At 52.9% G+C, this 14,947-nt stretch overlaps 1 protein-coding gene across 7 annotated transcripts; it reads right to left on the bottom strand.

Moving 5' to 3' along the window:
• Positions 1 to 6: 6 nt before the first annotated feature.
• Positions 7 to 14,910, bottom strand: ZNF250 (zinc finger protein 250). 7 transcript variants are annotated; one of them, XM_046642075.1, is made up of 8 exons: positions 14,808 to 14,910; positions 11,611 to 11,654; positions 11,143 to 11,310; positions 8,110 to 8,202; positions 7,752 to 7,896; positions 7,440 to 7,553; positions 5,285 to 5,347; positions 7 to 2,572 (listed from the first exon to the last, which is right to left on the bottom strand). In XM_046642075.1, exons 4-8 carry the CDS (start codon positions 8,149 to 8,151, stop codon positions 1,248 to 1,250), a joined length of 1,689 nt encoding a protein of 562 aa, XP_046498031.1. In that variant the 5' UTR covers positions 8,152 to 8,202; positions 11,143 to 11,310; positions 11,611 to 11,654; positions 14,808 to 14,910; the 3' UTR covers positions 7 to 1,247. The 7 variants fall into 7 exon arrangements, with proteins under 7 accessions (XP_046498031.1, XP_046498032.1, XP_046498033.1 ...); XM_046642076.1 differs by lacking the exon at positions 14,808 to 14,910 and adding an exon at positions 14,609 to 14,764; XM_046642077.1 differs by lacking the exons at positions 11,611 to 11,654; positions 14,808 to 14,910 and adding an exon at positions 14,609 to 14,764.
• Between the last annotated feature and the right edge of the window lie 37 nt (positions 14,911 to 14,947).

The following is a 14,947-nucleotide window of genomic DNA, read 5'->3' as shown; positions in this document are numbered from 1 at the left end:
TCTCCTCTCAGAAGTAACACCCAGTGACCTCGTCTCCTCTGGGATGTGACACCCAGTGACCTCATCTCCTCTCAGAAGTAACACACAGTGACCTCGTCTCCTCTGTGATGACATCCAGTGACCTTGTCTCACCGCTGTCTGCAGAAGTGAGAACAAGGTTTTATCTGCGTCACCGTGCACGGCTGTGGCCTTAAGGATCAATGCCCTAGCGCTCACTTTTTCCTGAGACGCTGATAACGTTTTCACAAGAAAGAGAAAATAACTAAAATTATGACTAAACCAGATGCATCACAGTACATGACAATGGGATACTAGACTATCTTGGAACCGGGAGTAAAAAAATGAAACAAAACAAAAAACCCCTCAAACACAGGAATAGTGATATTAGAGACAGTGAAAAGAGCTATTTGAATTTGAGAATTTTATGTTTTAAAATTATGCACGAAAGAACTTTTTAGTAACTTTTTTTTTAAAAACACCATTACTGTGTAAAGAGGCACCCGCTTGGTGTAGCAACTGTGGAGTCTGGGCCCTGAGATCAGAGCCCCCCTCCTATGTCCAGTTGGAGCCCAGAGGCCCCAGACATCCCATGATTATGGGGCCACAGATTCTGTATCATGAGGGTGGGTTTTGAGGAAAAGATCCACTTTTGAGTTGAATTTTCACTAAAAAGTTAGGACATCCCTTCTGATCGTGAATAAAGTTAAAGCACTAGATAAGGGTTTTCTAAATTTACATCATTTCTCACGAATTAACCTCTAGACTTTTTCCTTTGCATACCAAACAGGTAGTTCCACACACTTAAGATTTCCAGCCATACTACATGATACTTGATGACAATCTTTTTAAAAATATTTTATCCACACAGCACTTTAGTGCTTTAACAGAATATTGAAAATAGTCCAACTTTCTAATTTCAACTAGAATAATCATTGTATTTAGGGAAGGCACGCAATACTCTAAGAAAAAAAAGGTTATTTGGAATGTCAGAAAGTTTTATTGCGACAGTAATCCTATGCCTTAGCTTCCTTTAGTTTCTCAGTTCAAATACACTGTCTAACGTTAAAGAATTATGGTGTCTTTACAAAACCCACAGCTGTGTGATTCCTCTCCTGCGCAACTTGGAGCCGTGGAGAAGGATGAAACGGGCGTCTCCTGCAGCTTCGCCCGGCTTCTCTCCGGAGTCACTCGGTGACACTGAGTTTCCGGGGGCCCCCGCCGAGCTGCCAGGCCGCGCCGCGCGGAGCTCACAGCCGCCGGTGCACCTTCTGGTGCTGGATCAGGTGCCCGTGCTGGTTGAAGGCGCGCCCGCACTCGCCGCACTCGTAGGGCCGCTCGCCCGTGTGGATCCTCTGGTGCTGGATGAGCACCGAGTACTGGCTGAAGGCCTTGCCGCAGCGGCCGCACTCGTAGGGCCGCTCGCCCGTGTGCGTCCGCAGGTGCACGATCAGCGTGGCCTTCAGGCTGAAGGCCTTGCCGCACTGCGAGCAGCGGAAGGGCCGCTCGCCCGTGTGGATCCGCTCGTGCTGCACCAGAGAGCGGCGGGCGCTGAAGGCGTGCCCGCACTCGCCGCACACGTAGGGCTTCTCGCCGGTGTGCACCCGCTGGTGCTGGATCAGGTGCGAGTGCTGCACGAAGGCCTTGCCGCAGGCGTAGCAGCCGTAGGGCTTCTCCTCCGTGTGGATGCGCTCGTGGTTCATCAGCGTGGAGCGGTGGCTGAAGGCCTTGCCGCACTCGCCGCACTCGTAGGGCTTCTCCCCGGAGTGCACGTTGTGGTGCTGGATGAGCACGGAGCGGTCGCTGAAGGCGCGCCCGCACTCGCTGCACGTGTACGGCTTCTCGCCCGTGTGCACCCGCTGGTGCTGCAGGAGCGTCCTCTTCACGCTGAAGGCGCGCCCGCACTCCGCGCACTCGTGCGGCTTCTCGCCGGTGTGCACCCGCTGGTGGCTGCGCAGGACCGTGCTGTGGTTGAACGCCTTCCCGCACAGCGGGCACACGTACGGCCTTTCTCCGGTGTGGATCCGCTGGTGCTGGATGAGGTGTGAGAGCTGAGTAAAGGCCTTCCGGCACTCAAGACACTCGTGCGGCTTCTCCCCCGTGTGTATTTTATGATGCTGAGCAAGATCCGAGCTCACGCGGAAGGACTTTCCACATTCATTACACTCGTAGGGCTTCTCCCCCGTGTGGATCCTCCTGTGTTTACTGAGGACCGAGCTCTGGCTGAAGGCCTTCCCACACACACCACACACATAGGGCTTCTCTCCAGTGTGGGTTCTCTGATGCTGGAGGAGATGGGAGCTCCGGCCAAAGCATTTTCCACACTCCATGCACTTGTAGGGTCTCTCCCCGTTAGGAGCGGCTTGATGCTGAGTGACAGCCACGCTCTGGCTCAGGACCTGAACTTGGGTGGGGCCAACAGGGCTTGGACTCAGGCAGAAGCTCCGCTCAGATTCATAATTTCCTTGATCAACCCACATTGTGGGTGTTTTCCCCAGAATCATTGATATTTCCTCTGAAATGAATGGCTTAAGACTCAAGTCTCTATTTTGGTTCTCTGCCTTGTTTTCACATTCTGAAACAAATCCAAAGTGAAAATATTAACTCAAATGCTAATCCACTCAAAACTCGAAAGCAAGTGGAACCATGAAGGTGGCTTTGCTGAAGTGGGGTGGCCGGTGGGAACCTGGTCCCTGAACGCACATGGCTGTGTCAGTTGCAGAGGAGCAGAAAAACCACATCATACAACTAGAAACGTGCTCAGGCTGACAGTGCAGTGTAAGGTGCAAACTCTAGTCTGAGGTCATTTCCATGTGTGAGGTGCACATATGGCACACAGCAGTGGGGTGACAGCCCATCACTGCCTGAGCCCTGCCCTCCCTGGAGTCCTCCTGTGCACCAAGCTTCCAGAAGCCACTGGAGCAGGAATAAATTCGGGACCACACCTACAACTGTGGGGAGCCCTGTCCAGCAGACAGCAACACAGACAGCGAAGCCTAGTGTGGGGCAGGTGGGGAGATGTGTGGGTTCTCATGTCCGGGTCCAACAGACATGTACATGGGAGGCCGTAACGTCCTCTTTGTGCAGAAAGCACTAGGGGCAAGACGAGAGACACACGATGGGAACCCCGCCAAGTCTAGGCTGGAGACGAGGCCTGAGGCGCAGCAGTGAACATGGCCGAGAAGGCTGGGATAGACATTTCTACCATTAGGTCAGGGCTCTGGGGGCTGACTGTGTGAGTGGAGGAGAGCAGCAGGTGCTGAGGACAAGTTTTTTAAATCTTGGAGACCAAGCCATTGAGACGACAAGATGCCACTCAGAGACCAAGACTTTACAAGGGGAACAGGCATGTTCTGGGAGGAGAGGCTGTGCTCAGTGACCTTCACTGAGGACACTCAACAGGTGGAGCTGGCCCCAGTCAGGGCTGCTAGGGGCCAGAGGCCGACTCCAAATGACAGGACATTCTTCCTCCTGGAAGACAGACGCAGCCAGGCCTCCCTGTGAACTCTCCTGGTGTCCAATCTAAGCCCTGCAGCTGAGAATGCCAACTCCACCCACCATGCTGCCGCCTCTAGCTTCCCAAGGTCTTGTGGGGACGGTTAAAGACCATGTTGTCCTTGAGTGATACTCTAGAATGGGAAGCCCTGTGGGCAGAGGAAGATCCAAGGAGGGAATTCTCTCTCTTGTCAAACAACACGCTCAGGGCCTATGACAGGTGCTGGGGGGCCAGCAGCCCTTTGAGGGGAGTTTTACAAACGCTGACACAGAGATACCAAGAGATCTCCTGTTAGGACAGCATCAGAGTGCGCGTGTGGTGACTGCTTCTTCCCCCTCCTCTCCAGGGCGAGAATAACTGATATGACTGGTTTGTCTGGGTAAGAACTGGGCATTTCCAGCTCGGGGAACCCACATTCTGCTCTGCTCCTCCATGTTCAAAGACCTGAAGAGGCGGCCCCAAGACGGGGGCCTAGGGTGGTCCCTTCCTGCCAGAATCAGGTGGTAAGTGTCTCATTCTGGGGTTCTTTATTAGGAAGCACTGTGATATGTTCTGTTATATTAAAACACCGTATTTATCTGTCTGTTCTACTGCTGATGGACATTTGGGTTGTTTCCAGTTTTTCCTGTCATGAAGCCTATGATTCCTGGTGCTTCCACACAAACGTCCTTACTGTCTGCACAAGGGAGCGGAAGTATTTAACATGGGGACTCCTATTTTCAGCTTCATGAGATAACACCCCACTGTTTTCCAAAGTGAGCGTGTGCACACACACCCGTCTGCTGCTCTGCACCCTCACTCCCACTTGGTATTGTTGGATCTTTCCATTTTCTCCATTCTGAAGGTGAACATGGTTTTGATTTCCACTTTGCTGATGAATAATGAGGCTGAGGATGTTTTCACTTTTTACTGGCCCTGTTTTCCACTTCTAACAGAACTTGTTCAAGTTTTGTGCCTACTTTTCTTATCGGGTTTTTCTGTATCTTTTATTCTCTTCAAAGCAATTTATTTACTAAGTGTGTACTATATTGATAAATGGTAACAGTATTCTTCAGGTTCTTCATTAAAAAATATCTGAGTTCACTGTCATCTGCTTAATAAGATTTTTACGTAACTTATTTTTAAGAAGTTATAGTATGTGTTTTTTCAACTGGTAAACAAGTTTAATTCTTTATTTTTCAACTTCTAAGCCTCATTTTCACAAAATAAGGCTGATGGGCCAAATAAATAATTACTCATTTACATTAAAAAATATTATTTCTATTGTTGGAAGCTTCCTGAATGGGTGGGCGGCTTCTGGCCTGATGCCAAAGTAACAAGATGAGTAAGATGACTTTAGCAGTAAACAAGTAAACTAATTGTGGAGAAGTTAACTCACTCAATCATCCATGGCATAAAAGCAACGTATGACCAAACGTTCATGCTCACAGACAGACTCAAGCTGCTGTGAACGCCAGTGACAGGCCACTTCTCATCCATGCTTGCAGGAGCTGGCTATGAGCAAAGAGCCCCTCGCTTTCAGAATGATGGCTTCAGCCGTTGTTTCAAGTACAAGGTACGGAAGAATGTTTTAAGTATAACAAGACAAATAAAGAGAAAAAAGCAATTCCAGTGAAACAAATTTTTAATTTAAAAAACCCCTCCCCAAAGTTTTGCAGAGACTGCATGTGCTGTATGATGAGAACACATGTTCTGCATCAGAGCGCCCCAGGAACCTCTACATTCTGTAAATCACGAGCGTTAACACCTTCAGGGACTGTACTGGATTAAAAAGATCAGACATACACTTACCCCATGGACAGGATGAACTGTCTTGTTGCATACAAGCTGTCACGTGGTCACATTTGAGGCTGTCTGCAAAAGGAACAGAGAGTTGAAGAGACAACAAAACACTTGTCTTAAAAGTGGAAAAATCCTTTCATTTGCTGTTACAACATGTAAGTGCAATTCACTGAGTTAACAACAGCAGGGCAGGGCAGTTCTCACAGCTTATCCATCCTGCAGAGGGCAAAGCCGCAAGCTGTGCAGCCCTTCCTGCTCCTCCTTGCTCCAGTGCCCGTGGCAGTGCCCCAGGCCACAGCAGGCTGCTCTGCTCCATGCACATCCTTCTCTCAGTGCCCTGAGCCTCCAAGGCCTATGCATGGGGCAGAGTAACCAGGAACTTCTGTACAAAAGTCTCTCATCTCCAACCCACTGTGCTCTTGGAGAATTTCATAATCTCTTTGGCATCAAATCTGAAGGGCACTCATCTCAGCTCGATTAGGTGAGCCCACAGCCAGCCCAGGGAGCCAGGTATGGTTTGGCAGCAGATCTGTGTTTCCTTGCACACCATGGCTTCAGTCAGCAAACAGTTTAAAGTCCTCGGCGAGATTTCTACAACACAATGCTGTCTTTTTTTACTATTCACTGGGAAACTGAGTTCCTCTGAGACTGGCGCATTCATTGTTTCTCTGAGGATATCTGATTTTGCAGGTAAGAGGTGGGCTGTCTGTAACACCTGGTGCCCTGTCCACATAGTCCCTAGAAACAAGGGGGAGAGTGCCACGTCTGAGACTGTGAAGCCGATCAGCCACAGGGTGGTGCCAAGGCATCCCCCACACACCCGGAGGGGGCCACGTCCTGCAGGACAGGCTGACGGAGGTTCTCCCCAGACTTAGATGTCATCCTCCTTCATTGCACATCTCCGCCTAAAGCAACTGCTGAACACCACCTTCAGGGTTGGACGTATCTGCCGTCATCTTCCTGTTTATAATTTTCTCCATAATGGTCTTGCACATCTTCTGTTACATTAATTACTGGATACTTTATATCTCTGATATTGTTGTAAATGTTATCTTTTTAAAAATCACACCTTTTAAAACAACTTTTTTGTTTCTTTTTTTGTGTCTATATGAGATGGTGGATGTTAACTAAACTTATTGTGGTAATTGTTTCATAATATATGTAAGTTATATCATTACACTGTAAACTTAAACTTATATGGTGCTGTATGCCAATTATATCTCAATAAAACTGGAAAAAAGAAATCACACCTTTGTGCCGACAAATAGAAATAAAACTGATTTTGTATCCAGCCAACTGGTAAACTCTGGTGAATTCTAAGCAATGTTTGTCCAAGCAGACAATCATATGAACTGCAAACAACACTTTTCTTCTTTCTTTCCAATTCTTTTTTTTTTTTTTTTTGGTAAAGATTTTATTTTTTTCCTTTTTCTCCCCAAAGCCCCACGGTACATAGTTGTATATTCTTCGTTGTAGGTCCTTCTAGTTGTGGCATGTGGGACGCTGCCTCAGTGTGGTTTGATGAGCAGTGCCATGTCCGCGCCCAGGATTCGAACTGACGAAACACTGGGCTGCCTGCAGCGGAGTGCGTGAACTTAACCACTCGGCCACGGGGCCAGCCCACTCTTTCCAATTCTTACAGCTTTAGTTTTCTTGTTTTGTTTTGTTTCGTTTTGTTTGTTTATCTTGCCTTATTTTGTGTGTGGGACCCCCAGGACAATGCTATACAGATACAGGGATGGTGGCTCCCTGGTCTGGGTCTTCATCTCACACACACGCCTTCAGCCCTCACTCTAAGTATCAGGTTGAGAAACTTCCCTTCTACACTTAGGATGCTTCATTCGTTCTTTTCTGAATCAACCCGGGAACCCTCGAAATCTGAATTTCCCATAAGGACAGGGACCAGGGACCTGGCAGGGGGATCACCACATGGGTACTCTCTCCCTCGCCCTTCCTATGCATGCCCAGCTCACTGCCCTCTGTACTCACCTCCGTATGGACTTCCTGCACTCGGCCTCTGCTTGGCTCAGCACCACCCCACCTGCAGGCTCCTTTGCTGGGAGAAGCCCGCGGTGGAAGCCACTCCTGCTGTCTCCCGTCAGTGCCCACAACCACCAGGACCTGCTCAGCTCTCGGTGAAGGAGAGCCTGTTCCTCTCACTCACCTGAGTGGCTACTGCCTGGGCCCCTGCTCTTCTCAGTCCCCTGCCCGTCCAGCACCCACGGCTCTTCCCCTCGCTCCAGCTGGGAGATTATGCTGGGCTTGGATCCTGGAAGTCCTGCTCGTGGGGAGGAAAGTCCTTTTGTCTACACAACATCGGTGAGGACCCACACCCCACCCAAGGGCCTGCGGGCATGAGACAGCCAGTACTGAACTCCCTCTGGAGCTGAGCACCCAGGAGGTGACCCTGAGGCCCCCACCCTATGGCCCCTGGCTTGGCACACAGACACAGACAACGCCTGCCGAGAGGCCATACCCAGCGAGACCACGTTCCCGTAGGTCTCCATCATCACGTGTCGGTAGAGGCCGCGCTGAGCAGGGCCCAGGCGGTCCCACTCTTCCTGGGAGAGGAGCACAGCCACGTCCTCGAAGGTCACCTCAGCCTGCAATGACAGGGGCTGCTGCTGGTTGGAGTAAGTCTCCACATCTGAGACAGAGTGGGTGCATGCAGCGTGGAGGTGGGTGGGGGACGCCCTGGGATGGGGGGATGCACCCTGAGAGTCAAGGGTCAACAGGAAGGGGCCACCGTGACACTTGGGCTGCCCTGGGAGCCGAGGGCACAGGAGGACCATGAGGAATGCAGGGCTGCTGCACAGGCCTCAGGGGCCGCTCACCTGCGGTCTTGCCGGCGGCGGCAGGAGCCCTGCTGCTGCCATCACTGGGCCCTGGGGTCTCTGAGGAAGATGGAAATCGGAGGAGCCTGAGGGCTGAGGAAGAGAAGGGGGCACATGAGAAGCCCTGCCTTGCCCTGTAAACCCTGACTTCCAGGGGGACCCTGCCCCCTGTGAACTCTGACTCCATAGTTCAGGGGCTGCAAAAACAAGCAGTTGCGGGGCTCTCTGGCCATGGGCCCAGGAAGGTCCCATCTTTGAGACACCTGGGGATGCCTGTGCACCCTGAGGGTCTGGCCATAAGGCTCTGTGTCCCAGACCCCTGGGCTCCTCATGGTTTGCCAGCCACACCTGTGGCTAGGAAGCCAGTGAGGGCTCGGGGCCGCCTGCCCAGCTCACCTGGCCTGGTCCATGGTCCACGCACAAGGACACCCACAGAGGTCTAAGTTGTCATTAGATCTGTGTGGGGGCCAGGCCAGGCTGCCTCCAGAGATAACCCCCAACGAAGAGAAGCTGGGAATGACTGCTTCTGCTCGAGGCCCACACTCCTGTGGGGACCTCACCCCAGGCCCTGCACGCTTTGACCTGACCACGGCCCTCCTGTGGGCACGCTGATGCCTCACCATGCCTGGGTCGTGCCCCGAGAGCCGTGGTACTCGATGAGGCAAGGGTGTCAGCCCGGTGGTGGCACCACCAGGAGTTGGCAGTGGACCATGAGACGTGTTTGGGTTCTGGTGGACTAAGTTCAGAGTGACCCAGGGATTTGGTCTGAGCACCTGACCGGGAGGCCTGGGGGCGGGTGGGCTCTGGGGACATAGGACAAGTTAAGCTGAGATGTCTGTCACATCCAAACTGCTGGAAAAAAGGGGGGACTGGGAGCTCTCCTGAGGGAGGAGCGGGGTTCACATCTTCTGAGCACTGAGGGGGTCTGCAACAGGGACACAGACGCCCAGCCAGCAGATCACTCCAGGGAAGACGGTATAAGAATGCAATCAACCTTCTTCTGCACACGACTCAGCAGGCACCTCCACTAACAGGAGGTTTCACACCTTGGGCCACGGGGAGGGAAGCCTGGGGGCAAGAAGTCAGGGGGCGCCATGACCCAGTTTTCTGTGTAAAACATCAGATGTATGCATATGTTTGCACAGACAACTTTTGGGAAGATACACACTGAACTTCTAACCGTGGCTGCCTCTCACTGCCCTGTCCCTCTGTTCACCTAAAATGCCCATTCCCCCAAATCTGTGTGTAAGTGCAATGCAACTCTAATTAGAATTCCAACAGGAGTCTTTCGAAGGAGTGACTATAAAACTACTTAGAAGTCCTGTGAACGATGGATGCTGGGGAGTAGGCAAGAATAGAATACGAAAGAAGCAGGGGTCTGGGGTCTCTCCAGGTCTCAGAACCAACAGTGGGGAAGCCCTTGCCACCATGTGTTCTGCCTCCCGCCCTCCTGGTGGCATATCCACCACCCACACCCCCTCGAGGAACAGCATCATCTCTCTTGCTTCACCCTGTCCCATGCTTGAGTCACCCACAGACCTGCCATCTCTCATGGTCAGTCATCCTCCCAAGGGCCACAGCCTTGTCTAGATGCCTCCCCATGAGTGGTCTCCCCCACCAAGTGGCCCTGGTCAGGGTGTCCTATGACCGCCACATGGCCAAACCCTTGTCTAGTGTCAGCAGTCGGTCACCCCGTCCTCCTGTAACTCAGTCTCCACTAGGTTTCCTGGACACTGCTCTCTTAGCAGAAGCCTCTGTCCATCCTCACCTGCATGAGAATTCGACCTTCGTGAACAATCCAGCGCCGGTCCCCTGGGGACCTGGCAGAGGTGGACGGTCATTCACACCACAGCCCGACTGCACCTGGGCTGGGATCCAACAACGAAGACCCATAGGAACCCCATTCAGGGCCTCTCCAGTGGGTGCTGACAGCCGGTACAGCTGATCCAGGAGGTGTTGCCTCATGTGGCCACAAGGCCTTGGGCCAGGCCCCCTCCTGCTCCTGCCTGTGTCCTGTGTCTGTGCACCTGAGCTGCTTCCTGCCTCACGTCCTGAACATACCTGGCACTGGGTGTGGTCATCCTACAATCCTAAATGTTCAGTGGAGCCCAGGGGCTCTTTTTCGGTGTGGTTGAGCTGGCGGTCCCCTTCTTTCCAACAGGACATCTCCATGTGGATGTTCCATAGCATCTCAGACACTTAACATCCAACCCTGAGCCCCTATTTCTGCCCACAGCTCGGTCTGTGCTCTGGTACACAAGACACAGTCCTGAAGCTGCCTTTCCTCCTCACACTCTCACTCCCTACTCCCAACACACCCTCCAGGTGCACCCAGAACCTGGCCCTGCTACAGAACAGTCCTGCCTCTGCCCCCTATGGGACACAGTGACTGTCCTTGGCTCCAGCCGCTCCTTGACTCCTGCAAGGCTGCTCAGAACCCTGCCCAGCCTCACTTCTGCCAGGGAGGCTCTGACCCCTTGGCCAGTGTTCGGCTATGTTGCCCTCTCACTGAGTTTCCTCCTGACCCCACTTGGGGACCTCTGCCTGTCCAGCTCTCAGACCCTCCCTTCCTGCCCCAGCAGAGCAGGCAGCGGCCCAATGTTTACTGAATAAATGAATGAAATTAAAAGAGCAACGGGACCAAACTTTACATCCTTTAGAACAACACCAAGTACCAGCATCTGCCGCTGGCAGGGATGGGAAAGCAGAATCTCTAAATCTCTAATAGACTCTTTCTCAGGAAAGCTGCCTGGCAGTATTTAGGAGAATCAGATCACCCTTGGACAGTAGGTGCCCTACTGGGATGGACACAGGCTCTAGGTGCAGCCACCAAGGCCACCAAGGTCCTTCCACACACAGGTCACACACCAGCTAACAGAAAGATTTATGCTATGCCAGGTGGCTTGACAGGTAAATGAAAGCAGGGGATGCAGAGAGCATGTTGACAATGCTCCTGTTTCATAAACAATGACTCCAGGGCCATAAAGGATGTGTGCACTTTGTCCCCATCTGTGAAACAGGGAGATTACACACCTCCTCTCAGGGCCTCATGAGGACCGAAAGGTCAGTGAAAAGACCGCTCAGAACTGCCGGTACAGTCAGATGCTGCTGGACTGGGAGTCATCTCCTCCGACTGGATTAGGCTGTCAATATGCGTGAGGCAGAGGGAGAAGCAGAAAAGACTTCCACCTGGGGTGAGTCCTAGAAAAGCATAAAAACAAAAGATCTCTACCTAGGATGACCTTTGCATATTGCCAAGAGAAAAAAGCATACCGCAAAGTATGCTTGTTGCTATGTCTGAATGTGTCTCCCCATTCATTTGGTGAAATCCTAATGCCAAACAGATGGTGTTGGGAGGCGGGGCCTTTGGGAGGTGCTTAGGTCGTGAGGGTGGAGCCCCATAACGGAATTACTGCCCTTATAAAATAGGCCCCACAGACCTCCTCGCCCCTTCCATGTGAGGCACAGCCAGAAGTCTGCAACCAGGAACAGGGCCCTCACCTTGACCGTGTGGGGACCTGCTCTCCAACTTCCAGCCTCCAGAACTGTGAGAAATAAATATCTGTTGTTTCATTTTGTTACAGCATCCCAAATGGACTAAGACACTTGTAGTCTGATAAAAAATGAACAAAAGAAATTTTAAAAGTAGCACTAATTTTTAATTTTTCTTTACTTATACTTTGGTAAGAAAGGTCTGGGTCTTCTGGAACAAGTCTGTGATCAGATGCAAAAATGTGCAAAACCCTGTGAGTCTCAAATCGAAACCACTGGACACTTGCAAGGCAGGAAAACACAGAGCCATATGGGGCACCGAAATTGGCTTTTAACAAGCACCCCTCCCTCCGCGCCCCTCAGGATTCTGAAGCCCAACTCCAGGCTTTGCTCTGCGGGAAAAACAGGAATTTAGACAGGAAGGGACACAGTGGGCATGACAAGTGCCCCCAGACGGCCCCCAGGACCTGAACCATCACCACTGAATGTCAGAACAGACTCTGATGAGCCGCTTGGGGAGGCCGTGCGGCCCCAATACAGGAGCAAGTACAAACAGCACCCGTGACACTGTTCCCTGACCCTAACCCGCCCATCATCACTGTCATTCTTCAGATGCAGGAATTTTGTTTTGGGAAGTCTCCCTAGGGACTAACCCAAACAAAAGCAGAACAGATCAATGTTCTCAGCAGCAGTGGTCACTTAAAGAAAGTGGAAGGAAGCCACACTGCAGTGAGGAACTCTGCCAAGCCGGCTCCGGCTCTTGTGATGACTGAGCAGCCGCAAACACAGACAGCCAACAAAAAAGGGACTGCAGAGATGCAAAGAACTTACAATTCAAGGTTTACTATTATTATTTTGTTTCGTAAGCTAAGCTTTGGGAACTTATCACCCTTGTCGAAATTCCAGATGGTCTTGATGCCAAAAATCAAGTAAGCCTGTGCTTCCAAAGACCCCACCCACAGTGCTGGGCTGCGACAGGCACACTGAGTCCCTGGTCTCGGGTGGGCAGCTCCCAGGTCTCCCTCTCTCTGTCCTCCCCATCCGCACCCCCAGGTTTTCCTGCTTGGAATGCCCTGCCCCTCTTCATCTCCACAGAGCCCCACCCTCCAGGGTCAAACCACCTTCAGAAGAGGCAGCTCTGAGCTGCTTGTGGGCACAAAGCACAACCCCGAAAGCTTCAGCAGCAAATGATCCCAAATAAGCACACGAACCGACAGCTTTGCTACGCACCAGCAACACCCAGTCAGCAAATACACACAGAAAAAGATTCTGTTCACAAAGGGCAACAAGAAACAAACTTAGAAATGTGATGAATAAATGTGACGATAACATTTATAAATGTTGATTCTGCCCACTGTACCCACAAAGCCATGGTGCTGAGGGCCAAGTAGGCCTGGCCGAGAAGGGGCAGCGCCAGAACTGGGCCGAGCAGGGCCAACTCTATATAAACAAACGGGGGACAGAGGAGGTGATCCAAACCGCTGGGGGACAGATGCTTCAGGGAGAATAAAATTAGACCTTTACATAAAGCTCCACAAATCTCCCAGAGAGCAAAGCAAAGGCAAAGACATAAAAAATACAACAGAAAAAAATCAGATCTTCCCATACCCTTTATCAAAAGTCTAAAGAAGCCATGAATGAATAAGAGTTAAAATTACATCATAAAAAGAACTTGAACCACAATTCAGGTAAATTTTATTACTTTAGGTGGGAAGGGCCTTTCTAAGAAAAAGATCAAAAGCAGAAAGCCTGGGGGGCAGAGACCCACAGATCCACCGCACGAAAATAAAAACCTCATGCACATCAAAGCCACCACAAATTCCAGAAATGGGTCCAAAGACAAGTAAGAATTCAACACACGACAAAGGCGGTTTTCCAAATCAATGGAGAGATGAATTATTCAATAGGTAGTGTTAGAAACGGCATGATTTAGAGAAAAAAGGAAGCTAGATTCCCAACACACCCCACACCAAAATAAATTCCAGATGGACCCAACATTTTACAAGCACCAGGGAAAACAAGAGTCATTTCAAAGAGTCTTGAGGTGGGAATGCCCTTTAAAACAGAGCACGAAGCCCACAAGCCTTAAGAGTAAGCGTTTGACCATTAAAAACTTGAAAATTCCTATCTCAGAAAGCCCCCAAAGCAGAACAAAACGCCCTAACAGGAGCCCAGTGACAACGTGAGAATACTTTCAACACATACGGAAAGGAAGAGGAACCGGCACAGCACAAAGGAAGCACAAACGACCTCGCCCAGCGCCGGGGGCGGAAAGCGCGGACCCCAGGCCCAACCCGGCCCCCACCGCGGGAGCCCCTCCGGAGGGCGGCGCGGCGGCGGCGGGGACAGCGGCGAACAAAGCCCGCTCAGAAGCGCCGCCGCCCGCTTCCAGCAGAACACGGAACAGCGGACGACCGGCGGGGAGACACCCGAGCGCCGGAGGGCGGGGACACGGCGGGGCTCGGGGCTCGGGGCTCGGGCGGGGGAAGGCAGGGGTCCGGGGGCCGCGCCAGGCCCGCCTGCCGCGAAGCCGAGACGCCCGCGGCTCTGCATTTCGGGGAGCCCCCGCGCCAGGCTGGGACGTGCGGGCGCCGACCGCTCTCCCCGGGGCCCCCGTCACCCCGCTCGACCTCCGGCCAGGCTCGCCGTCCACGGGACCCGGGAGGGTAGGGGTGTGTCAGGGGCGCTCGGGTGGAGATCGAGGGCGGGGGGAGGTCGGGGGCGCCCAGGGGTGGGGGGCGGGGGGCTCCAGGGTGTCGGGGGCCTAAGAGTGGAGGTCTGGGGGCGTGAGGAGGGCGTCCGGGTGCGGCAAAGGGTTGGGGGACTCGGAGAGGGTCCGGGGAGGAGGGGCCCCCTGCACGTCCTGAGGGCGAGGGAACTCGCGCAGGGGGAGGGAGCAGCGCGTGCCGCGGAAAGACCCGGACGCGCGCGGACCACGCCGCGGCTCCGGCGTCAGCCACAGGAGCGGCTCGCGGCCGGCCGGCACCCACACACGCAGCGCACTCACCGTTCACGCCGCAGCCTCTCGCGCTAAACGGCGGCCGCCTCGAGCGCACTCAGACAAAGAGGACGCCCCGCCCCGTCTGCGCTTCCACCAATCCTTGCGGGCCCCGCCTCCTCAGGCCCCGCCCATGCCTCCTGGGCCACCAATCCTAGAGCGCGACACCTCCCAGTCCAGCCGTCGGCTCCCCTCCCCCGCCCGGCACCTTTTTCCAGGCTGATGGCTGTGCTTCGCCCTCCTGAGTCACCGAGAGCCGAGGCCTCCGTGATGCCTAGAGAGGCGACGCCGCGCTCCGGCCGCTCAAGGCCGCACTTCCGGCAGCTCCGAGGAAGCTTCCGGTGCGCC

Source organism: Equus quagga, chromosome 16, assembly GCF_021613505.1.
Source record: "Equus quagga isolate Etosha38 chromosome 16, UCLA_HA_Equagga_1.0, whole genome shotgun sequence".
In the NCBI taxonomy this organism is placed as follows: domain Eukaryota; kingdom Metazoa; phylum Chordata; class Mammalia; order Perissodactyla; family Equidae; genus Equus; species Equus quagga.
The sequence above is the reverse complement of the archived record's forward strand: the minus strand, read 5'-3'. Positions and strand labels throughout refer to the sequence as shown.